This window comes from Antechinus flavipes, chromosome 2 (assembly GCF_016432865.1).
Source record: "Antechinus flavipes isolate AdamAnt ecotype Samford, QLD, Australia chromosome 2, AdamAnt_v2, whole genome shotgun sequence".
Taxonomy (NCBI): Eukaryota; Metazoa; Chordata; class Mammalia; order Dasyuromorphia; family Dasyuridae; genus Antechinus; species Antechinus flavipes.
The window spans coordinates 456,329,131-456,356,252 of NC_067399.1; the positions used below are offsets into that span (position 1 = coordinate 456,329,131).

Genomic DNA, 27,122 nt, shown 5'->3' on the forward strand with positions numbered 1-27,122 from the left:
TTTGGCCTTGTAATTAATTATATGGTAAAGGGTAGAGGTCAGTAGGGAGGATGAAAATAGAGGTAAAGTAACAAGTGATTTATTTTGCTTATTTTGTTATGATAGGCAAACAATGAGCAAGTCATTACTGAGCACCTGTTTAGTCCTCAGCAGTGTGTCTTCTAGGCACGGTGGATCAAATAAGTTTTAGTCCCCAAGTGATGGTCCTTAACTTTAAGAAGCTCAGAATTTAGCCAGAGATATGAATCATGTGCAACGATTAGCAAGGAACATAAGGGAAGGAAGTACCATGCTAAATGATAAATGATATGAAATTTTCTGTAAGTGGTTATAAGGGATTATTTAACAACCAGCCCTTTATTCAGACCTAGGGTTTCATCACTTACTCTTTTCCATGCTTCCTGTGTTGCTTCTACTTCATAAGCTTCCGTTTCCTCATGAAAAGTAGGCAGGGTTTGCAAGACAAGTTCAGGCTTATGAGCCTGTGAAGGTAAAGGAATAAGATTTGTAGTGTCAGAATAAGTCATTTTCATGGTGGTGGGATTTTAACTGGGCCTTGAAAGATGGATAATTAAAATGAACTTGTATTCCTTAAGCACATACCAGCTGATGGTGAGGCATGTGATGGTTTAGAAGTGGGATAGGTGGTAGAAGGAAGTCAGACTATATATTTTTTTCTTTATTATAGCTTTTTTTTTTTTGACAGAACATATGCATCGGTAATTTTTCAACATTGACCCTTGCAATCATTTTTGTTCCAACTTTTCTCTTCCTTCCCTCTACCTCTTCCCCTAGATGGCAGCCAGTCTCATACATGTTAAACATGTTAAAATATAAATTAAATACAATATATGTGTACACATTTATATAGTTCTCTTGTTGCATAAGAAAAACTGGATTCAGAAGGTAAAAATAACCTGGGAAGAAAAACAAAAATGCAAGCAGTCCACATTCATTTCCCAGTGTTCTTTCACTGGGTATAGCTGGTTCTGTTCATCACTGATCAATTGGAATGGAATTGGATCCTCTCATTGCTGAAGATATCCACTTCCATCAGAATTGATCCTCATATAGTATCGTTGTTGAAGTGTATAATGGTCTCCTGGTTCTCATTTCACTCAGCATCAGTTCATGTAAGTCTCTCTAAGTTTCTCTGTATTTGTCCTGCTGGTCATTTCTTACAGAACAATAACATCCCATAACATTCATATACCACAATTTACTCAGCCATTCTCCAATTGATGGACAATCATTCATTTTCCAGTTTTTAGCCAGTATGAAAAGGGCTGCCACAAACATTTTTGCACATACAGGTCCCTTTCCCTCCTTTAAGATCTCTTTGGGATATAACACCAGTAGTAACACTGCTAGATCAAAGGGTATGCACAGTTTGATAACTTTTTGAGCATAGTTCCAAATTGTTCTCCAGAATGGTTGGATCCGTTCATAACTCCACCAAAAATGCATCAGTGTCCCAGTTGTCCCACATCCCTTCCAACATTTGTCATTATCTTTTCCTGTCATCTTAGCCAATCTGAGAGATGTGTAATGGTATCTCAGGGTTGTCTTAATTTGTGTTTCTCTGATTAAGAATGATTTGGAGCATCTTTTCATATGACTAGAAATAGTTTCAATTTCTTCATCTAAAAATTGTCTGTTCATATCCTTTGAGCATTTATCAATTAGAGAATGGCTTGATTTCTTATAAATTAGAGTCAATTCTCTATATATTTTGGAAATGAGGCCTTTATCAGACCCTTTAACTGTAAAAATGTTTTCCCAGTTTATTGAAGAAGCCAGACTATAATGAGATATTGTAAGAGATGAACCACAGCATGGAGAGTCTGTGAGCATAGGAAAGAAAGATGCCTATACTTAATTTAGGAATTTCCCCTGTCATTGGCTTATTTGGTTTATCCAACTGGCCAATGAGAAGTTCTACATCACTGAAATTCTTCAACTGTTTGGGGAAAGATTGCCTTCTTCTTTTTTTAGAGCATAACACAATAGAAAGAGCAAAGTTAGAACATCTAGTTTCAAATCTTAACTCAGGTATTTACTAGCTCTATGATTTTAAGCAAGTCTTTCACTTCTCTTGCCTTCAGTATTCTCATCTGTAAAATGAGAGGAGTTGAAATAGATGATCTCTAAAGTCTCTAGTTTCCAGTTAGCTAGCTTTAAATTCTTTGATCCTATGGATGAGGATATCCTAATTCCCAGTTTAGTACAGGTTTTGACTTCACCATGTTGCTTTTCTATAAGAGTGACTTGAAGGCCCTATTTTTGACCCATTTATTTCAAATCATATCCAAAATAAGAGACTTTTGTCATAACAGAAGATTGGGAAGATCTCATGGGATTCCCTGGGATGGGGATGTTAATAAAGCAAGTGATAAATACCAGAATAAATTCTTACTTAAGCAGAAAGTAATATAGCATTTTGGCATGTTTGACAGGAGCATGTAATGACATTAAATCAGTTTAAACACAAAGATACAGATTTCAGATATCTAGATATCTTGGTGTTTTTAAGTTAGGTTTTACTACTTTTATCAATCCGGTACATATCCATCAGTAAGACAGAATATATTGAGGGCTTCAAAACTCTTGAATGAAAATTTAATTTGTTTATTCTTTATTTTAGCCAAGACTTATTGTGTTACTTTTAGAAAGAGAACCCTGTATTACTTATTATAAAATTGGAATACAAAAGAAAGTAGGAGATACCTCCACTATCACTATCAAAGGAACTAAAATAAAATTGTCATAACAAGATATACCTAAACATTTACAGACATTCATGCATGTAGAGTTGGAACTGGAATTAGAATAAGAGGTAGGCAGGGAAAGTGGCTGTCTGGGTTGCAACATTCAAGGAATTGGGATACAATGAAGGACACTTATAATATGGTATTATTTAAGTATGCTAATTACCATGTCAGGAAAAAATTGCCCTCTATTACATATACCATACCAAAGGCAGTAGTAAGTAACTTATGGAGATGGTGGTCATGAGGCACTGTTTTCAGATTTTTCTCTAAGAATTATAAATGCCTGATCTTAGCTCTGCATATGTAAACTAACTAGAAAATAAAAGCAAGGGTGTGACAATGTGCCCTTCACAAGTTTTGTACCTTATTACTTCCAGTACCCAATATGATCCTTATCTTTATTACCTTTCACCTGGGCTTTTTCATCTGCCTTCCAATTGGGTTGCCCATCTCTCAACACTCGTTCTTTGTTTTGTCCTTACACAAGTCACCAGAGACTCCACAAAGTTATAAAATCTCATAGAGTCCAGGAGTCTCAAGCTCCCCAAATCTGTGAAACTCCACAAAGCATGAACCATAATCAAGTACAGTTGTAAGATGTATAACAAAAATAAACAAAAATGCAATAAACCATAGATAATGTTGCTTAATGGTTTTCTAAGTCAATATGTAGTACATCCATTTATATGTGATGCTACTGACCTGATCCTATTAGATATTTAACAAGAATATACTGTACTACATACCCAACAAATAATCAAACAGCCAACTGCTGCTTGAAGACCTTCAGGAGAAGAAAGCATTATCTTCCAACGCAATCTTTTCCATTTGGGGGCAGCTCTAATTACCAGGGAAATTTTTTGTGCATCTTTTTAAAGTATTACACTGATTGTGTGATTCCTTTTGTTAAGAAGTTACCATGGCTCCCTAGTGTGCCTAGCAGTAAGTCTAAATTATTCTTCTTGGTATCTGAAGCCCTTCACCATGTAGTCATAGCCTAGCTATTCTAGGATCTCCATTACTTAAATTGTTATTCCAGGCTGTTTACCAGCAAGTCACCTAAGCTATATCACCTAGACAGCTAGTAGGGATGTAAAATTGCACGCAGACTTTTGGACACTGTATGTGTGTGTGTGTGTGTGTGTGTGTGTACACATACACACATATATGCATGTATATGTGTATATATGTATGACATATTTACATATACATATGCCCATGCATGTATACATTTGCATTGTCACACTTTATATTTGTGCTGTTTTAACACATTTGGAAGCATCCAGGGCTCAATAGATACACAACTGGGCCTGGAATCAGGAAGACTTGAATTCAAATCCATCCTTAGACACCAGCTCTGCCTTCCTCACTGTGATATTCCTGCTTCAGAAAGTTATTTCAGATTTCAGTAGGATTGCATAGCTAAAACTAACTTGCCTTGCCTAATTCCATCATTATCTCCCTTTGCCATCTCTTCTTCTTGAAAAACTAACCTCTCCTCTCCAGTGTAGGCAAGTAGGAGTCAATCACAGACACACTGGAGAGAAGAACTATTGTCTGAGGTGCACAGCCCACACTGTCTGGTCTGCATTTTTGCATAACTTGTTGTAGTCCTGGCTGTGTTGGGAAATTTACATCACTTGGCTCAGTGAGGTGGGAACCTTCTTACCTTCTGCTCCAAGATTGCTTCAGTGTTTTATGCCTTTTATTTCATTACTACTATGTGAATAATAGGCACTGAGGGGAATAGGAAAAACAAAGCAGCAAAAATTTATGATATGCCTTGTCCTACTGATGCTTACAGTCCAGTTAGTACTTACCCAGAACTTTCTTGACTATAAAATTAGCATATTTGATCAAATAGGGAGTTTTTAACCTAAAGAATCCTAAAGCACCCTGAGAGATTCCCAGAAGGGGGTCTGTACATTCTTTTTAAAGAAATCATAAGAGAAAAATGGACCCATTTGTGCAAAAATGTTTGTAGCAAAACTTCTTTATGGTGGCAAAGACTTGAAAATAATGCCTATCAGTTTGGGAATGGCAGAATAAATTATGGCCTATAAATGTAATGGAATATTATTGTTCTGCAAAATATGATGAACAAGCTGATTTTAGAAAGGCTTGGAAAGATTTATATAAACTGATGCTGAACAAAACAAGCAGAACCAAGAATACATTATACACAGTAACAGCAAAATTATGTGATGTTCAACTATGACAAACTTGGTTCTTCTCAGCAATTCAATAATCCAAGACAATCCCAATAAACTTTGGATGGAAAATCCCATCTGCATCTAGAGAGTGAACTATGGAGTCTGAATGTAAATGAACACATTTTCTTTTTATTCCTCCCCACCTCTTTTCCCCCTCTCATAGTTTTCCCTTTTGTTCTCATTTTTCTATCCCAAACATGATCCATAAGAAAATGTTTTTTTTTTTTTTAAAGAATGTACATGTACAACCCCCAAAAAATGTTGTAACTGGGGAAAATAAAAATAAAATAAACATATTTTGATAACTGTATTTCAGTATTAGATTCCTTTACAATTTTGTATATTTTATTTTTTGCATTAAAGAAATATTTTGAAAGAGGAACTATTGAATTTAAAGACAGAAAGGGATTTGAGACAAGAAAAAGAAAAACATTTCTAGTCCAGCTGATTTCTGAGGTCCCTTTCAGCTCTGACATTCTGCATTTTAAATGCTTTTTAACTCCATCATTTTTGTTCCATTTTCTATTTGATGTCCCAAGGATATTTTTAATATTTTGTGTTCTACCCTCTTAACTTTTTATGTTCTATGGTCCCTTGTAATGCTGACATTCTTTGTTCTATATTCCCTTCCATTTCTGATATTCTATGTTCTGAGGTCCCTTTTCTATCATTAAGTTTATTCTAATCTACTTTTCAGTTTTGTCATCCTTCTTCTAATATTCTCTGTTTTGGGGTTGCTTTTTATTCTAACATTCTGAATCTGTAAGTTTAGTAATTTATACAACAGTTAAGTGATAATACGAGATTCAATGTTCAATCAAATGCCAGGGAAATACAGATGGATAAATGCTAAAATCCAGAAAAGATGGAGATTACTTGATTGAAAGAGACCGATCTTTGGGGAAGAAACAATATTTGAAATGGGCTTTAAACATTAGGTCAGTTATAGGTAGGGAGAAGGAGTACAATAAGAGCCAACCTTGGAGTCAGGAAGGAACATGATTGTGAGGAGATTGGCTTGACTGGAGAAGTCATGTAAATAGGAACATCTCACTTTTGTCCCTTGCTGTATGATTCATGAAATGCTTTCACATGTATTTTATTGTCTGAACCTCACAATCCCCTTTTCCCTCTCCCCAATCATAGGCAGGGCTAGTGTTTAATACACCCATTTTATGGATGTGAAAATGGAAGGATCAGAGGGCAAAATTGATATAGCCAATTATATAGATTTTAAGAACCAGAAGCTATATTCAGAATAATTTAGACTACCCTCAGGTTAAAAAAAATAGCACCTTGCTTTTTTAGTACTTCATTTTTTTTTTCAAATTATTTTCATATGTATTTTCATTTTTGATACTTAGTTAGCCCTCTCAAAGAGATATGGAAGGGGCTATAATTTCATATAGGCTACAAGAGGGCAGCTAAGTGGCATAGTGGCTAGAGAGCAGGGCCTGGAGAAATGGTAGATTGATTTTCCTAATTTCAAATCCAGCCTCAGATATGTACTAGTTGTGGGACCTCAGGCAATTCACTTAATACTATTTGCCTCAGTTTCTTCATATTTAAAATGAGTTGGACAGGGAAATGCCACATTGTCCCAATGTCTCTGCCAAGAAAACTCCAAATGAGCTCACAAAGAGTTGAACATGACTGAAATAAATGAGTAACAAGGTTCAAAGAAAGGAACCCCCTTTAAGATCAAACCATTATTTAAGTGGAGAGCCAGACTTAAATCCAAGACTCCTAATCTAGCACCATTGCCCTCATGTCATGCTGTTCTAAACCAACCTTCTAACTCAAATAGCTTGCAGATCTAAAAGGACTATTCTAAACTTAGTTACGTGAGTATGGAAGGAGAACTGTTGCCTTTCCCTTTATTGCTCCCCGGCTCTCTCATCCAGCAAAACAGGACCATCAAAACCCAGAGGTGACTGGTGCAATCAAAGAGCCTGTCAGTCATTGAAGTTGGCATGGGCTTGGGTAGCGTCCCCCTCCCTTTTGCTTCTATCCTCATTTGAATTATTTAAGCCTTCCCGTGTGAGGGAGAGAGAAGGTATGGAGGAGAGAGCCCATATGTCCTCCATGAAATCCCAGTTTCCCTCCTAGTACCGAGGACAGAACTCTGTCAGCTCCTTCCACTGGATCTTCTCTCACCCTACCGCTTGGAACATGGGTATACTTAACCCAAATCTGTCTGTTTTAATTACTCTTCTCTGGGCAGATAAAAGCTTTCTATAAGTTTGCTCTCTCGAGCATTCCTCTGTGGCTTCGATACCAGCGATTAAAGTATGAGAGGAAAACAAAATAGAAGAAAAAAAAGTAGAAGAACAGCCCCAACCTTTAGCTCCTACTCTTGGTCCCCTGACTACTGCTCTCACTGCTGACCTAAATTTCCCTTTCTTCATTGTGTTTCATCACCTCTTGTTGTATTTTGAGGATACCACTTTCCAGCCTGGGGGAAGAAAGGCTAGTCCTTCTTTATCCCACTTCAGCCCTCACCATTCAGCCTCATTTTTAAAAGAAGTGGGAACTAACAAAGCATCTCTGAAATGACCAGATGGAGGCAGCTTGAGACAAAGGAAAATGTATTGGAATAGGAGTTCAGCAAGTGGGTTCAAATTCTGTTTCTCCTGCTTGCTAACCTGTGGGATCGTGTGCAAGTCATCCTGCTTTTCCTTCACTTTCCAATTCTGTAAGATGAAAGGGTTGGACTAGATTTGTTGTCATTGCTCAGTGTTTTCAGGCATAGGCTATTCTTCCTAATTCCATTTGGGGTTTTCCTGGCAAAGATACTAGAGGGGTTTGCCATTTCTTTTTCTAGTTCATTTTACAGATTAGGAAATTGAGACAAATAGGGTTAAGTGACTTGGCCAGGATCACACAGCTAATAAGAATCTGAGGTCAGTTTCTTACTCAGGTCTTCCTCTCTCTGAGCTTGGCTCTCTATTCACTCTGCCATCCACTTGGATTATGTAGCCTATGATTTTTTTCTCAATCCCAGAGCTATTATCCTATGATACTGTAACCTCTAAGATTCCTTCTAACTAATGTCTTTGATCCTATGAGTCTCAAATCTCACTATCTAGTTCTGCTTATCTCCAGCCTCATATCTCCAACTTTCTTTCAGACATTTTGAAAAAATATATCAGGTAGACATCTTAACCTCCACGTGTCCAAAACAGAACTCATTATCTCATCCCCTAAACCAGGGGTCCTCAAACTTTTAAAATAGGGGGCCAGTTCACTGTCCCTCAGACTGTTGGAGGGCCAGACTATAGTAAAAACAAAACCTTTGTTTTGTGGGCCTTTAAATAAAGAAACTTCCTAGCCCTGGGTGAGGGGGATAATCGTCCTCAGCTGCTGCATCTGGCCCGCGGGCCATAGTTTGAGGACTCCTGCTAAAATGTCTCTTTTTTTCAAACTTTACCATTATTGTCTATGGCAACCCCATCCTACCAGTCCCTCAAATTCACAATCGAGGTATTATCTTTCACTTGCCACTATCTCTCACTCTCCATATGTTACCAAGTCCTAGTGATATCATCTTTATAATATCTCATACATTCCCTCTTTTCTCCTCTGACACTATCAACACTCAGGTGTTTCATCACCTCATACTTGGTCAGTTGCAATTGCTTGTTTATTGTTCTGTCTTCCACAAGTGTTCTGTCACTTCAGTCCATTTTCTATTACTAGTGTTACTTCCCTATACTCAATAAACTCAAGTGGCTCTCTATCATTCTCCAGATCAGTAACCAAATTCGGTGGTCAAAATCCTTCATAACCTGTCTGTCGCCACCTCTTCAGTCTTTTTACATGTTATATTTTCCCACCTAGTCTTTGATCCAAAAACACTGGCCTCCTTGCTCTTATCTAAACAAGATACTCCTGCATCTGCTCTGGCTCCTGATTTTTTCATCTTCCTAATCTTCATCCCCTGACTTCCTTCAAGTCCAAACTAATAGCCCATCTTCTATGGAGAGACTTTCCAACTTCTATTAATTTTAGTATCTACTTTGGGTTAATTATTTCTTATTTATCCTATCTATGGCTTTTTTAATACTTGCTCATTTGCTTGTCTTTCCCATAAAAACTAAGTTTTTTGAGACCAAGGACCATCGTCTTTTAACTTTATATCACTGTTGCTTATCACAGTGTCTACTACATAGTAGGTACTTAACAAAAGTTACTCAGTGACTATAAGCCACTTATTTATTTTTAGCTGGCAAACACTAAGTACTGATTATGCTTGAGGTTTGGGTCTGGGTGCAGATAGGAATGCAAAGATAAAAAAGATTAAAAAAAATCTATCCTGAAGATCTAAGATGTGAATATAGAGAGACTAAGTATAAATAAGAACATGATAAATGCGTAAGAGGAGTGGAGAGTGTTTTGTAATGAGATAAGTAAATAATCAGTTTTCACTGGACCACCGGGGAACAAATTAATCATGCACTTGATTGAGTAAAGGTGAGGAAGTTAAGGAGACCATTTCTGTCGTAGGAATGTGAACAAAGGCCTGGAAGTTGGAAATCACAAGATAATTTTTGTGAACTCTGAATAATTTAGTTTGGTGGGAACATAGAATGTGTGATGTAGTGTGAAGTAGGTTTGCAAGCTTATAGCTGGATCCTAATTATGGAGGGGGATTTAATATTAGTCAAAGATGTCTTTCCTTCGCTCCTAAATAAGAAAGTTGTCATTGGCTACAACATCATTTTTTTTAATCTTTTGCATTTGAATAGCATTTTTCAATGAGATAGACTGGACTAATAATTGTCATCTTTGTTTTTCTGCCTATTCAGTTGGGATCCTTCCAATTCTAAAAGATTATTGACTAATAGAATACCTTGCATATGATATATCCTCCCTCAATCTTTCTTAGGATCATAAAATCATAAAATGTTAGTGCAAGAAGGAACTTTAAAGAATATTTTGTTCAGACCTCTTATTTTAGAGCTAAGAAAAGTTTGTCCCAGAGAACTGAATTGATTTATTTGACTAAAACTATACAAGACTCAATGGAAGATGGGATAGAACTTAGATCTCCAGATTTCCCCATATATCCCATCTCCATTACATGAAAAATATAATTGCAAATGAGCTTTCTTTTCACATATTCAGTTCCCAATAAATGTTGGTTGAGTTGAATTCAGTGTCCAGGAAGGAAAGCTTCTGTCATAATTTCAAATTTACTTTGTTCTACCACCTAAAAAAACAGTAGTATCTTCTTTGTTGTTATTTTGCTTAATTAGTATGTGTAAAAATTTTCTCTATTTTTATGATTCTCATGGGTCTTGTGGTGTTCCTATGTACTCTGGTTCTGGGGTTTTCATCTTTGTACTCTATACTCTGATGTTGTATCTATATTAGTGGGTGAAAAGGAGCTAAAATAGATACCCAACTCATGGGAAAACAATAAAGGCATTTCTACTTGAAGATTACTTATAGGGCATCAACCTTATCGGGGTGGAAAGAGAATTTGAATGAAAATCAAGAGAGCTGTTATCTTTATTTTGAGTTAATCTTAACATGCATCTATTTGCTTAGGTATAAATGAAAGGTGATTGTTGTATAAATTTTAATAATCTTATACTCACTTCCAAAAGACACAATGCTATAATGAAATAAACTCTGGATTTAGGGATTTACCTGGGTTCAGATCTCAACTTTGTCACTTATCTTTTTGATGCCATACAAGTCTCTTTCAACCTTCTTGCTTTGACAGTTTGGAGAAACCTATGTATTCCTTTTCAGAATAATGTTTTTAAATCTACAAAATAAAATACAGAGAATTAAAAAGTAAATCCATTGTATTGAAATATAGTTTATTTTTAAAGAAACAACTTCTTGGAACTAAAGTTAAGAATCTTTGGTCTAGGTTATAATAATAATTTGCATTTTATAGGCTTTTCAGTATAGTTTCTGAGTATTATCTCATTGGAAGCTAATAATTGTTCTATGAAATATGGATTACAGGAATTCTTCTCCCCACTTTACAGCTCAGGAAACTGAGGCTCTGAGAGGTTATGTAAATTGGCCATGGTGACAGAACTAGTATATAACAGAGACAGGATTTGAGCTCAAGTTTTTCTGACATTCTTGGTCAAACCACTATCACATGATACCAGATTTATTCTTACCTAAATCCCATGATTCTATGGCCCACACTTTACCATTTACTTCAAGAGCCTGGACAAAGGTTCAAACTCTGGGTCTCATTTTCTTTTCTGTAAAATGAAGGGATTTGAATAAATGAAGTCCAAGGTCCTACAAAATGCTAAGGATTCTATTAGATTTTAGAGTTGATATGGATTTATGCTAATGATATGCAAATCACATGCAGAATTACGTGTGGCCCTCCAGCTTGATACATCTGGATGTGGCCTCCCAGGGAAAATCCTCTGGGATTGTTCTGCCTAGGCTCATACTAGGAAGCACTACTCTCTCATCAAGATCTCTATTCCTCTTCCCCCATTCCCCATCTGTTAGAGGGTCTCTCTCTGTATGTCCCCGAGTGCGTTGTTTGTTTGAAGCACTGTTAGGTGTGAAACAGGAGAAGAAAAAAGTAGCTTTAGCTACACATGGCAATATGAAATTTTTTTTGAGGAAATGACTTTATAGAGAAATAAATAAATTCCATAACCCTGGCCCTGAACTTCCCAGTTTGTATTCTCCTGTCTCCTTTCCCAGGTAAATATTTCCCAGAGAATTTCTGGGAACATTGTCTCAACCTCTTCTTATCTTCCAACATGTTTTTGTTTTTTGACACCTCCCCTAGCTTCCTCTAAACCCCACTCTTTTAGGTCTCCTCAACTTCTGGGCCTGTTCCTTGATTTTTTTTCTTGTGCTCTGTCTCTTGGGTTCTTTTCTCTTTTACCCTTTTCTGTCTTTGCTTTGAACAGAGGCACACTCAGAGCAAATGCTGGTCTCAGAAAGGTTCTGAACTGAGGGCGCCCTACAGATGTATAAACATTTTACCTTCCTAACCCTGAGATCTCCCTTCCAAAGGCAACAGGAAAAGGGGAGAACTAAGAGCCCCTGGCAAAATAAAACGGGGGTTGGGAGGTGGCCTGTTTCAAAATTTTCAATTTTCCCATTAGAGGTGACTTTCCTTCTTTCAGTGGATTGGGGGGGGGGGGGGATGGGAAGAGGAGAAGGAGGGGTCAGGGCAGGGAGGTGGGAAAGAAAATACAATGAGCCCTCTGGTAACCTTTGCTCTTGTTGATACTAGACAAGACCACACTGTTAATGAGTGATCGTTAGCAGATGGCTATTGAGCAACTTGGTCAGAATCAGAATCAGAAGTGAGGGCCAGGGACCCTGGGAGGTGTGAGGGAGGGAAGAGGCCTTAATATTTTGTCTCCTAATGCCGACTAAACTGACAAAGATTTATGATTTCCAAGTGGCCTCCTTTGGTGGGAGTTTGTGGAGGTTTTCATATTTTTGGCAAGCTGACTCATGGCCTGTAATATGGGTGCCATGTTTTTCTTATGTTCTTATATATCTCAATCTCTTCCCACTTACCTTTCTTGAAGCAAATCCCAGACCATCAAGCTCAAAAAGAGAGAGATAGTCAGTATCTTTTGATTTTTTGTGTCTTTGAATTCTAATTCTAGAGATAACAATTAGTACCATTTATCTCAATGTTCTTTTCTTCAGATCTACCAATTCTTTTTAACAATCTCTACATTTTTTGTCTTTCTGATAATTTCTTCCTCTCTGCTTGCACCTTCCTCTCCTTCTACTGAAATATTCAAGCCTCTCTTATCCTTAAGAAAAAAAAACAAAACAGTCCTCGCCACCCTCTCAAGATGAGGTGGACACTTTCATTTCCTCATTTTCTACTTCTTTAATCCTTTGCAATCTGGTCTCCAATCCTACCACTCTACAAGATTAACAATCACATCTTAGCTGTCAGCTCCAATGATCTTTTTTTTTTTTAATTTTCATCTTTTTTGACAATTTTTTTGGAATATTAGATTTTGCTAGCCATCTCTTCCTTCTACCTATTAGCCTAAATCTCCATCTCTAGAAAGGTTTCCTCTTTTTCTTTCCTTCCTCCATATAAGTATAAATCTTAGACTAACACCTCCAGAAGCTATCTAGTCCAACCCCTTTATTTCAAATTTGAAGAAACTGAGGCCCAGTTAAGTGACTTGATCAAGGAAACACAACTAACTATATTGGCTTCATCAAGAGAGACTCTATCCTCAGATCTTTTCTCTCTCATCACTCTTTTCAGATGACTCATGTATATGCCTGTGAGGTAGCTAAGTGGTATAGTGGGTAGAGTACTAGTCCTGTAGTCAGGAAGATGCATCTTCCTGAGTTAAAAACCAGTCTCAGATTCTTATTAGCTGTATAACCTTGGATAAGTCACTTAATCCAGTTTACCTCAGTTCCCTCATTTGTAAAGGAAATATGGAGAACAGAATGAGAAATCACTCAAGTAGTTTTGCCAAGAAAACCCCAAACAATGTCACAAAAAGTTCAGATATTACTGAAAATGACAGAACAATAAAAGGAATGTGGGTATCTAAGTAGAAGGATAATGTTTGGGATTTCACTGGTATAATGAACTCCTTTGAAGAAGTTCACTTTATTAATGCAAATATCAACTGCTTTGCATCTTACAGCCTAGAGAAAGTTTGTCAGAGGGAGGTAAGAGGTTAAATGAATTTTCTATGGTTTGACAGAAGCATTTGTCAAAAGTAAGAGTTGAATCCAAGTTTTCCTTAGTCTCAGGCTAGCTCTCTTTTTCATTACACCATGCTTTCTTTTACACACACACACACACACACACACACACACACACAAATGCTCACACATTTTAGTTCCAGAGCTGTTCCTTAAACTGATGTTTTTCTGTATGTATGTGTGCATGTGTGTGTATATAGGCACATATTATGTAGCATATGTAAATGTAAACAGCCCTGAGCTCACCTGAAATCCAGGTTCATAATTTTACTTGCTTATAGGATATTTATACTGAAATATCCTATTGATATTTCATACTTAACTTAAAGCTGAATTCATCATCTTCTTCCCTTTACTTCCCTCTTTTCCTCTTATTTATTGATTTTGCCAATACCATCCCAATACCTCCCTTACCCCCCAAAATAAACCAAACCAAAACAAAAAACATACAAGACCATAAACCTCTGAGTAATTTTGATTCTTTCCTTGCTTCCGGTGTCCTTGGATGGCCATTTCTTTCGCTTATCCATCTCATCTTTTCTATTCACATAGCTACTAACTTAGGTCAGTTCTTTATTAACTCTCCCTCGATTACTGTCATAGTCTCCAAAGTCTTTTCCCTATTCCCAATCTCTTCCCTACTCTTTAACTCATCTTTCACACAGCTATCAAATTAATCTTCCTAGGGCAGTTAGATGGTGCAGCAAATAAGAGTGCTGGCCCTGAAATCAGGAGGAACTGAGTTCAAATCCAGCCTCAGACACTTAATAGTTTCTAGCTGTGTGACCCTGGGCAAGCTACTTAACTCCAATTGCCTCAGCAAAATAATAATAATAATAATAATCTTCCTAGTGGACAGGCTTGACCATATCATTGCTCTAGTCAGAACTTTTTATTCCCTTTATGATAAACTTTTTACCCAACCTATAAGGCTTTTCATAAGCCAGCTACCTTTTTACTCTTATTCCACATACTTTTCTTTTATACTATCTAATTTTCTAGCCAAATTGAACAAGCAATTATTTCCAAGTCATGTCTTGTAGTCTTTCCTCAATGCATTGCATAGGTCATCTCCCCCTTACTTGAAATGCATTTCCTCATTTCCTCTCCATCTCTGATGTAGGAAATGATTTCACTTACTGCAAGATACAAGTAAAATAACATTTCTTCCATGAAATTTTCTGAGATGCCACCAGATAAGGTGATCACTCTCTTCTCCGATTTATTTTTAGTGCTTTGCCTAGTCTGTCCTTTGCCTTATCCTATTTCATATATATAAATATTTGTTGACATGTTGTGTAGCTCCTGTCATATTATTAGTTCTCTGAAAGTAGAAATTATCTTTTTTCACCTTTGTAGTCCCAGGATCTTGCACATTATGTAGTGGGAACATAACCATCATTTGTTGAATTATATTGATTATGAATGTAGAGTAAGAAAAACAAAAGATTTAAGCATGAAAATGTACCAGCAGCAAGCATCTCTTAAATATATATTATGTGAATTATATTTTGCTGGATCAGAATAAGATGGCCAATGGGACAGAATTCCTACCCTCAACTAGTTTATGATTTAATTGGAGATTTAGCCTATTTATAGAGATAAATACAAATATCATAGGATTGGATTAGTGTCCAATGAGTATAAAATGCCTTGAGGTTAACTTAGGGATTTGGGCTTGGGGATCTAATGAAAATTGGTCAGCAAGAAGTTACCAAATTGAGACATTCTCTGACATATAAAGAAAGAATAGCTATGTTCATACTTAGTGCAAGATCCTAAGTTCAATGTCTGAGTAAAGACTGTGAGGACATTCTCAATTTATTATGCTGGACATTCTCCATGAGCATCCTATTAGCGCTAATGGAAAATGTGCAGCTTAAGTTATGATGGCGGAAATCAATCTTGAGCCTGAAGTAGAAATTGTCTAAAAGGGTATATTGCATTCATTTTTATCTCTCTCTCCTTCTTTCTCTTTCTAACTCATATATCATTGTCTAGTGACCATTCTCTATTTCATAGAGACTTCAGATCTCAGGATTGCAAAGAGCCTTAAGGGTCTCCTAGTCTAGTTATTATTATTGTTTCTTTGTTCTGGAAGAAGACCAATGATATCTCCAGGGTGATGTCTTGACTATTGAGTGAGGCAGAGGTGTGCCTTCCTCTAGTATTGTTAAACGCAAATAGAAATGCTTCCCATTGGGCTACCTATTGATTTAAAAAACTACAAATTAACATTATCTATGTTATATTGGATTTTTACTTATTTCATTAAGCATTTCCTAATTACATTTTAATTTAGTTCTCTGAATTCTAGGACTGGGAATTTTGCCTTCCACAATTCTCACATCTTCTTGTCTAGTCTAGTTCCTACCTGAAGCATCTATATGAAAGGGATTTTAGTGGAAGACTTCTGAAGTTCCTTCCAACTCTGATATTCTAAAACTAAAATATTCCTTGAGGTAGAGAAACTTATAAATTGATCCCTTAGAGTTTATTAAATCTTTTGTTTTGTAATTTTGTGTGGACCTTTAGAATATTGTATATTATAGTTAACTGTGTTTGTCTTATCATAAGCTCCATGAAAGAAGCAATTCTATCATATTTAAATTATATTTTATCATATCTAGAATAGTCTTCAATATTTAGTGTACTGAAAGTATAAAAGTATGGATGTATGAGTTCCATTTGCTGAATGTATAAATGAATGAATTTCAGTTCAATATAAGGCATGTATCTTCATAAAAATAATCAGGGTAGTTAGGACAGGGATGAACAAAATGATTGATCTAGTGATGAAATCAGCAAAGTCATTTTTGAGGTTTTCTCTAGTAGACAACAGTAAAATGGAAACTTCACTATCCTACAGATAAAATTGATACAAATACAAAGGATGATTTTTCCTTTATAGTGAGTATACAGCTACCCTGGTCTCTGTCCAAGAAACAGGAGTCACATCTATTTTGCATGTCTGGAGCACTTGACCCCCAATTCTCCTGTCTAGTTATTGTAGCAGCTTAATTGCTATGATAGATTTTCGTAAATTGAGATGGGATGGGGAAACATTTATGTGTTTTCTTACTTTATTCATTCATATTTCTTTTTTGGGGATACATAGGACTGTATGACAAATGTTCTTACACCTCTCGTGACCGAGGATGGGCCGTGGGAATTCACACCATCAGTGACCAGGGCAACAGAGATCCCCGTTATTTCTTCTCCATGAAGACAGATCGAGCTCGAAAGGTGACTACCATCAATGCTCATCGAAGCTACCTCCCTAATCAGTGGGTGCATCTTGCTGCCACATATGATGGACGATTGATGAAGCTCTATGTGAATGGTGCCCAGGTTGCAATGGGGAGTGAGCAAGTGGGTGGCATTTTTAGCCCTTTGACCCAGAAGTGTAAAGTGCTCATGCTGGGTGGGAATGCCCTAAATCATAATTACCGGGGTTACATTGAGCATTTCAGTCTTTGGAAGACAGCTCGATCTCAGAAGGAGATCTTATTGGATATGGGGCGGGCAAATCACGGTCTAGGCACTGGACTACCTCAGCTTGTTATTCAAGAGAACTTAGAGAACATGAAGAGCATGTGGTCTTCTATGAAAGATGGAAGCAGCCCCCAAGTTGAATTCAGCTACCACCATGGTTTATTGCTTGATACTAGTCTGGAGCCACCCTTGTGTGGGCAGACACTCTGTGACAATGTTGAAGTGATTGCCAGCTACAACCAGCTCCCAAGTTTCCGCCGCCCCAAATTGGTGCGTTACCGGGTGGTGAACATTTATGATGACAACCATGAGAATCCAACAGTCAGCCAACAGCAGATTGAATTCCAGCACCAGCAACTGACAGAGGCCTTTGACCGTTATAACATCACATGGCAGCTGGAAGTGCTGGAAGTTAGGAATTCATCCCTGCGCCATCGTCTCATCTTAGCCAACTGTGATATCAGCAAGATTGGAGATGAGAACTGTGACCCGGAGTGCAACCACACTCTGACAGGTTTTGATGGTGGGGACTGCCGGCACCTCCGACATTCAACATTCAGCAAGAAGAAGCAGAATGGTGTATGTGACATGGATTGCAACTATGAGAGATACAACTTTGATGGGGGGGAGTGCTGTGACCCCGAAATTACAGATGTCACCAAGACATGCTTTGATCCAGATTCTCCATACAGGTAGGCACATTTTTAAGCAAAAGTCCTGTACAAACAGTACCCAAAACAGTTAGTGGAGACATTTATATCTCCATTTTGCAGATGAGAAACCTGAGGCACAGAGATAAATTATCAAAAGTCCCAAACCTAGGTAATGGCAGAGGTAAAACTAGGAGCCAGGTTTTCTGTCCTCATTCTTTCATGCTGGTTATAGAGAGCATATGCATAAGGAGAAACAGTGGAAAGGTAGAAAGAATACTCAGCTTACTTAATAATTGACTGAGCTTGCACTGTGGCCCATATAATAAAACTAGAAACCCATAACCAAAACTACACTAAAACTGGTCTAGGCTCACTTCAGAGAATGTCCTTCAACCCTGAGGGCTGGAGATCCCAAGTCAAGAAGAACCAGCTGTTCTGGGTGTTTTTGGTTAAAACTGAACTGTTGCTTTCTATTTAACACGTACAATAGTGGACTTGCTGATGTTTTCAGCATGTTTGCTGGTCTTTGCATTTTTTTTTTTTTTTTTTTTTTGCTGACTCTTCTCTTAAAAAGTGCTGGCCTCCTGAACACAAACACAACATCTATGGAGAAAGGGATGCTGGCTCGGGGAGTAGGGAGGTGAACTGAGAATCAAGGAGTTCTGGGAGTCAGAAAATATAGGAGCCTCTCTGCTTGGTGCATAGTCTTGAACTTTCAAATATGGGATTTTAAAACTTGAAGAAACAAAACTCTTTCCTTGTTTGGACTTTAGTTTCTTCTCATGTAAAATAAATAGCTTGGACTAAATGGTCTTTATCATCCCTTTCAAATTCAAAACTTCATGATTCTGTGGTTTTATGTTAGGGAGAAGAAGGAGAGAGTAATTTGGCTTCTAGAATAGTGTCCTGGAGCTCATCACTCCCTGCCCTTCCAGTTTGTCCTTCTAAGATAGGGCTTCTCAAGCTGTGTATCATAGATCCCTTTGGAAATCTTGCAGAGCCAGTGTACCTCTTCTCAGTACAATGTTTTTTAAATAATCGAAAGAAATGCTAAGTTTTAATTAGGGATTAGTGAGGGGAAAGTATATAATTATGTATATAAATAATCATATGTGTATATAGGTATACTTTTATATACATGTATTTGTATATATATGCATACATATACATATATACACATACATACATACATATATATATATATACAGATTTACTCACCAAGTTTATGATTCTTCAGAAATGTATCCATAGACCTTTTGGGGATCTGGTACTCAAATTAAAGATACCTGTTCTAAAATAAATGATAGAGAGGTCCACCAATCAACAATAATTTATTAATGCCCATAGAACTATGTCCAATCTTAATCAAAAAACTGCAGATGAAGTAGGAGTATGACTGGATTCTTTTTTTTCAAAGAATGTATAGTCTTTTTGGAGAGACAAGACTAATATTTTTATTAAAAATACTGAACAGAGGTCAGGTTTGATGATAAATTATGTTACAGATTTTAAGTTCAGAGGAGAGAGGAGCCAATGAGGAAAGGAGTAGTTAGGGAAGGTGCTCTAGTTAAAATTAGGTTTCAGATGGCCTATCAAGAATGGGTAAGGAATAATAATAATGATAATAACAACAACAATAGTACTTATATAATATTTTAAGGTTTGCAAAACACTTTATATAGTCAGTCTCATTTGATCTTCACAATAATCCTGTGAAATAGATAATATTATTGTTCTTATTTTACAGATGGGGATACAGGTGGGAAGGCATTATCTTAATTGAAGGGAAAATTAAGATGAAGATAGAATGACAAACATATATAAAAATGGCAGACAGAATCATTTTCGGTCCTAAAACCAGAGAAAAATTCTACAAGAAAGTTATGTGAAATGAATTGCCCTTTCTGTTTAGTGAGGGGATTGGACTAAACTGAACGACTAAGACCTCGATAGGCTGTGATCTAACATTCTATATTTCAAATTCCTCCAAAGATGTAATGTCTACCTTAAGTTAATCTTATGGTTCTAACAAGCAATGTTCTAAGTTCTCTTCCTGCCCTAACAATCGGTGTTCTAGGGTTCTTTCTATTAATAATATATTATGACTATATACATTATACATACACACACACACACACACACACACACACACACACATTTAATTGACAGGCAAATTTATCCCTCCTCAATGTGTTCAGGTTAAAAGAGGGTTCTGGGCTGCCCAGATTATATTTGAAAAAGCCAACGGTGTATTCACAAGCCATCTCTTGCTTCCTAATTCACTGAACTATTATTGCCCAGAAATCTCTGACTACAACCACGTGCCAATGTTTTGAATGAGTACCAGAGATGCAAGTTTTCTGGCAGGGAAAGCAATACACACTGGATTAAACCAACCAAACAAAGACCTTTCTCTTGAAAATACCTAAGAATTGCTGTGCTCAGCCACAATGGCCCAAACCACATTAGCTCCTGTGGACAAAGGATAGCCTGTGGAAACCTGTGTTTAAAAAAAAAGGAGAAGGGAAGGGTTTTGCTTAGGTGATCGTAGGGCTTAGGATTTGTTTGTGGATATGAGTTTTCTTTGCTTTGAAGTTTCTTAACCTCTTTCTACTCCCTTGCCATGTTAATCATGTTCCTTCCTGCCTAGCACTATTTGTTTCCTTAAAGGAGTTTTCTGTGATATGTATTCTACTATCAGTCCTAGTATAAGGCAGCAGAATGTATGTAGACTATGATTGGAAAAGGGAGGGAAGTTCTGTCTCTTTCTATAAGCAAGTCATTCAACCTCTTAGTGTTCTGAGAAACTTTGTGAGGTTTTTAAGTTGCAGGGATGGTGCTGAGAGCTTCATTGTTCTTTACCAGGACATTTCTATAATAATGAAATAACCCAGAGGAAGGAAGGAAAGAAAGAAAACATGTAAAGAGAGAAGAAAGAAAAAAAGGAGAAAAGAGGGAAGGAAGACAAGAAGTATGGAAGGAAGAAAGAAGGAAGGAAGGAAGGAAGGATGGAGGGAGATGAGAAGAGAGGGAGGGAAGAAAAATGTACTTGTTATCAGGAGACACCAGTTCAAATCTTACCTACTTAGACTTCTAGTGTAGGGTTTGTAAACAAGTAATTTTGCCTTTATGAAACTCAGTTTCCTGAACTGTGAAATGAGAAATAATAGTAATTACACTGCTTTCCTCACATGGTCATTATGAGCGATGCGTTTTGTAAATGTTAAAGTATTTTACAAAGATGACATTTAAGAAAACTTAATATATAAACACCAGAACTTATGGAACTGATCAACTACTTGAGTTACAAAAAGTATTCAACTAGCAGTGTGTTCTCATAATGCACTGAAGATACAATTCTGTTTACTCTCAAAAATGGAAAGAAAAGGAAAAAAAAAAAAAAACAAAAATTAATTGCATAACTTTTTTTGGGGGGGGGAATTAAATCCTTGTATAGTTCCCTTTGTCTAGATTAGCATCTGCCTATGAATAAATTATTATTATATATATTATTAGATGGTTGGAAAAATCTGTCTTTTTATAAAAAAGGACATAGAATTAGAGGTGAAAGGTATGATTAATAACTGCCATCAATATGGTATATTACAATTTGTGAATCACTTAGTATTGGTTATATTATTTGATCCTCAGAATAATGAAATCTGTCCCGCAGGTTTCATTACTTCAGTTTTTTTTAAATTTGAGGATCCTGAGGCCTAAAAATTTAGGTGACAGGCTCAAAGTTGAACTAGCAAATAACAAAGCCAACACCCAGAGTTGGATTATGTTATCTCTTCTAAATCATGGTACTTCATACTCTCCTGGATTGATATTGTGAGCCAATAATAATTACCCATCAAATTCTCAAGCCAAAAGAGGAGCCAGCAACATCAAACTAGTTGTTAAACAGGTTCAAGAATAATAGGATAGTGTATCTAGAAGAAACCTAAAACATAATAAAGTCCCTCAGAAGCCATCTCGTCTAACACATATCTGAAGAAGAATACCTGAAGAAGAATCACTTCTGCAAAATACCCCACAACTACTGTTTTGGCTTCCAGTGAGGAAAAACATATTATCAAAAATTGCTTGCATTTAGGTAGTGTGTTTAGAGTTACAAAATGCTTTCAACATAGTATATTATTTATTTGTTCTTTCCAATAATATTGGTAAGAACTCCAGAAATTCCTGTCTTATAGAAGAGGAAATAGCCTTGGCTAGAAAGGTGAAGTGATTGGATAATGGTCACACATACCACTAATAAATGTGAAGGGTGGTATTTGAACACAGGTCTCTAATAACTCAATACACTAATATTATATATCTATTATATCGTGCTTCCCCCTGAGCAGCATGTTATAGGTTAAAGGAACAATTTAGAATTCATCTGAGCTAATCACTTCTTTTACAGACATGAAACTAAGGCCAGGGAAGATTACCTGACTTGTTTAGCCATTAACATTGCTTGACTTGCTTAACATACAGACATACATCTACTAGGAGTAGATCTGGGGCTAAAATCTAGATCTTCTGATTCCATGTCTGTTGCTTTTTACATCATCCGTAACACAGTGCCCTGCACATAGTTAAAGGGTCTGTTGAATTTAATTTAATTTGTGTTACATCCACATGACCTCCCTTGACTTTTATGCTGTCAGCAGTTGCAAGAAGCTTTGGCAACTATTACTACCTCTGCAATACTCACTCATCCCTTCCCATTTATTTACTACCATTCCCGAATTTGGATAACTTCAAGCCATGTCAAAAAAAAAAAAAAAAAAAAAAAGGAATAATTCAAAGTATGAAGATATTAGCTTAGAGGAGAAAAAAAATGTTGGCAATTCAATTTTATAAATATCTATTAAATACATATAGAGTACTGAGTAATATGTTAGACCCTGGGTGAATTATTAAATCAGGACATTTGAAGGGCTAGCACAGTGAAGTAGCCTTGTTTGGAATAGTACTCAGAAGAGCCAATGGGCAGAAGTTACAAAGAGACAGATATGGACTTAATTTAAGAAATTACTACCCCAGAATTAGGAGATATTCAAAACCAAAATAAAATACCTCACAAAGTAATTAAATTACTATTTCTGGTAGTGACCCAAGCCCAGGCTAAATGACCACTTGTCAAGTGGTCTAGAGGAGATTCCTGTAATATACTTTTGAGGTACAAGGATTGTAGTAAGGCAGAGAATCAGATGCTTCTCTGAGTTCTGAGATTTCATGATCTCATATTTCATGATTTTTACTGATTATATTCCATACTTCATTCCTTGGTGTCTTTAATAATGTGTTTATGTGATCTTTAAGCTTTAAGCTTAAGGAAAATTACATTTTCCTTGTAATTACCTTGTAAGGTATAGAGTGAATATATTGTTATCCCTATTCTATGAATAAAAAACTAAGGTTCATTAGAGTTTAAATGATGCTGTTCCTAAGTCACATAATCTATCAGCCTTGGGCGTCAGAATTTGAACCTAGATTTTCTGGTACTAATTTTTTTTCTTCTTTCTCTGTAACAAGCTACTTCTTTTTCATAGCTCATCATTATAATCATGGTATGCATTGATTACACGTCACTTATGATACCTACTTTACAGAAGAAGAAAGTGAGATTTAGAGAGGTATAATGTTTTGTGCATAATCACACAGCTAGTGATGAAGAGATTGCAAATAAAACCAAAAACTATGCTAAAGGGTGACATCTGAGAGGGTATTCCTACAAGGAGGATGAATGTATCCAGGTTCTACTTGACACCCAAATTGATGAGGAACAGTTAATAACTGGCAGATACTATGACAGATTGAAATTTGCAGTCCACATGGTATCAGTCAAGTATGCCTGTTGGAAGCATATATTCAGAGAGCTCAACTACCACTGTAGAGATTCAGACTTGACAGAAGCATGGAATTCTATCCAAGGGTTTAAGGAGCAAGTATGAGTTAAATAGAGGACACTCTACATGAGGCTTTGAAAAGGAAAGGAAAACAAGAATGGTTAATACAAACCATAAAGTCTCAGGAAATTCAGAGTGATGCCTGAAACTTCAACTTGTGTGCCCCCTCCAGGGATGGAATATCACAGTCAATTCAGACTGTTCTCTTTTGGACAAATCTTTCAAAATATGAACAATGGCACTCTGAATGTGGATATTCCAATTTGAGAATAATTGAGAATTTGCAGTGGGGGAAAGAGGGGAGAAAAAGTTCTTGAGTGTTGGTGAAGCACCACAATTAACTGCACTCTCCCCACTTTTATAGAAAAGAGGGATACTCCAGAGACAGATTATAATTTTCTATTTGTACTGATTCAACATTACAAGTAGTTTGGGAAAAGGCCAAAAAGAAGGCCCTTGACAACTCTGAGATATAAGATTCTAGGTAATAAGGGACTTATCTTACATCTATGGTTCTAAGGATAGTAAGTATAAAACACCCTTCCCTGCTTGAGATAAGGTAGTCTTCAGTCTACCTCATCTGACTGTTAATAATATAAGTGCTTTTTCATTTTGCCCTCATTTATCTTGGGTTACTAAAGTGGTTATCTCCAGTTGTAAGGATCCACATAATATAAAATCTTCTTTCCCTGTTTCTGAAAGTGTTACAAAGAGAAATCAGGATCCATCCTGTTTGAGAACTCTTGGGTAAAAGGAAAAATCTATTCAGTGGAGGAAAAAAGTTTTAATCAGTGAAGTCAAATTCTTATCATTCAGTAGATATTAATAGAGCAACCATTAAAGAATATCAGAACTAGGATGGACTTTAGAGGTTACCAAGCCCAACCTTCCCATTTTTCAAAAGTAGAAACCAGGGCTAAGAAAGGCAAAAACCTTTAGCTAGACCAATCCTTCATATTTCCTCTTTTACATTCAAAGCACATGCTGAATATTTTGGGGTCAATAAAACATGGTCCTTGTCTTCAAGACAAGACTCGTTATTTGTTTTGGGAGACAAAACTAATTCATGCATGAAAATGTTAAAAAAATAGTGAAGAACCAGCTTGGCTAAAGCATAGACTTTGTGAAGGGAAACAGTGGGAAATAGTCGCTAAATAGGTCTAATGTCAGGATAGTGATTGATTTAAATGTGATGTTTGGACTTTATCCTCTGGTAAGTGGGAAATGATTGGAGAGGTTTGAATGGGGAAGAGATAGGTCACAAGTGATATGAAAGGAAACTAATCAGATTATAATACATAGCATGAATTGCAGGGTAGAAGGATTAAATTATGAAAAATGAGCCTAACTATGACCAGCTGGTTATCATGGTGTGTGGCAAACTCTGGGATTGGATTGCACCTAAAAGACTGAAGATAGCATGTAGATATAATGGCCATGTTTGAGATACTGGCCACATCAAAATGAAATTAGGGCTGGACTTCTTCCATTTTTAACTGCTGGGATGTCAATGGCATTGTTTTGTTTGTTTGTTTGTTTGTTTGTTTGTTTTGTTTGTTTGTTTTTTTCATTTAATGATTTGCCCACATGTTTAAATAACTTTTCTATCAGATTTGAAGGGTCTCTCTCTCTCTCTCTCTCTCTCTTCCCCCCCCCCCCCCCGAGGCAATTGGGGTTAACTGACTTGCCTGGGGTCTTACAGCTAGGAAGTGTTAAGTGTCTGTGGTCAGATTTGATCTCAGGTCCTCCTGACTTCAGAACTAGTGCTCTATCCACTGTACCACCTAGATGTCTCTGAAGGGTATTTCTTAGATAGCACTACATTCTGTCTTATTTTTGAAGTAAATATCCAGCTTAATTTTATTTTTTTTAATTAGAACAGCTATATTTCTTATTGAAATCATTTGATTTTACATCATCTTCATTTTCTGAATATACTTTCTTCCCATACCCAGTGAGTATCCCTCATAACAAAGAATTTTTAAAAGAGAAAAAAAAAATCAACAAAAAACCCTAATACCTTACTTGAGTATTTCAGAAAATGGAATATTACCAATAGTTTCCCATCTCTTCACAGAAGTGAAGGTTATACATTTTAAATCTCAACTTTACTCTAGAGTCAAGGAAACCATGCTTCCAAAGCCAACTGAGTATTATTTTTCCCTCCATTTATAGGAGGCACAGTGTAATAAAACAGAAATAAATAAAAATAAATAAACGAGCAAGAAAATAACAATAAATGGATGAATTAATGAATTAATAAATGAACACTTTTGGCCTGAGTTAGAAGATTTGGGACTAGCTAACTTGTTATGGGGCAGGAAGACCTGAGTTCAAATTTGGCCTCAGACACTTATTACCTATGTGATTCTGGGCAAGTCACTTAATCCTATTTGTTTCAATTTCCTCCTGTACAATGAACTGGAAAAGGAAATGGCAAATCATTCTAATATCTTGGGAAAGAAAATCCCAATGTCATGAAGAGTTAGATACTACTGAAACAACTGAAAAGCAAAAACAACTTGCTGTAAGATATGGAACAAATTTGGGCAGCAAGATTCCACAGTAGATAGACCGTAGGTTTTGGAATCAGGAGGATCTGAGTTCAAATTTAGTTTGAGACATTTGAAACTTACCAGGGAAGAAAACTGGTCCAGAAAGCTTCATAGAGAATTGCTGCTTGACTTGAGTCTTAAAGGAATGTAAAGTTTATTGAGAGATGTTGAATTCCACAAATGAGGAATGACCTGTGAGGATATACAGAAGCAGAAGATGAGAAACCAAGTTATGGGAATGGCAAGGGATGTAGAGCTTTTAAGGAAATTTTGTGTGTGTGTGTGTGTGTGTGTGTGTGTGTGTGTGTGTGTGTGTACAAATAATAATATATGTATATGTACAAATTCTTGTGTGTGATTGGGTGTGTATATTTGTATATCCATTGCTAGGTAGATTATGGAGAGCCTTAAATGCTAGGTTAAGGAGTTTTATTTTTATACTATAGACAAAGGGGAACCCCTATTTTTTTTTTGAGTAGAAAAATGATGTTGTATAACTGCTGCCCCTTTGAGAAATTACAGAAGTATTGTTCTCACTCAGGATAATTCTTTTGGAAGCTTTGTGGAGAACGAATTAGAGCGTGGAGAAATTAGAAGAAGAGAAATCAATTAAGAAATAATTATAGTAGTTTAGATGATAGGTGATGAAAATCGTGAACTACCATACTGGCTGGCTGAGTAGAAAAAGAGGGATGAATGCAAGAGATTTTTGAGGAATTGACAAGATAAGACTAGGCACTTGTTTGAATATGGAGTCTAGTGAGCTGACTCCAGAATTATATACCTGGACAGTTTCAAGTGTGGTGCTGAACTAACAGAAGTTAAGGAG

At 36.5% G+C, this 27,122-nt stretch overlaps 1 protein-coding gene across 1 annotated transcript in view; it reads left to right on the forward strand.

Moving 5' to 3' along the window:
• PAPPA (pappalysin 1) overlaps window positions 1-27,122 on the forward strand; it is a 267,563-nt gene that overhangs the window by 20,003 nt on the left and 220,438 nt on the right. The window contains exon 2 of the mRNA XM_051979518.1: window positions 16,806-17,874. Within this exon, the coding sequence (XP_051835478.1) occupies window positions 16,806-17,874 (1,069 nt within the window). The remainder of the gene's footprint in view (window positions 1-16,805; window positions 17,875-27,122) is intronic.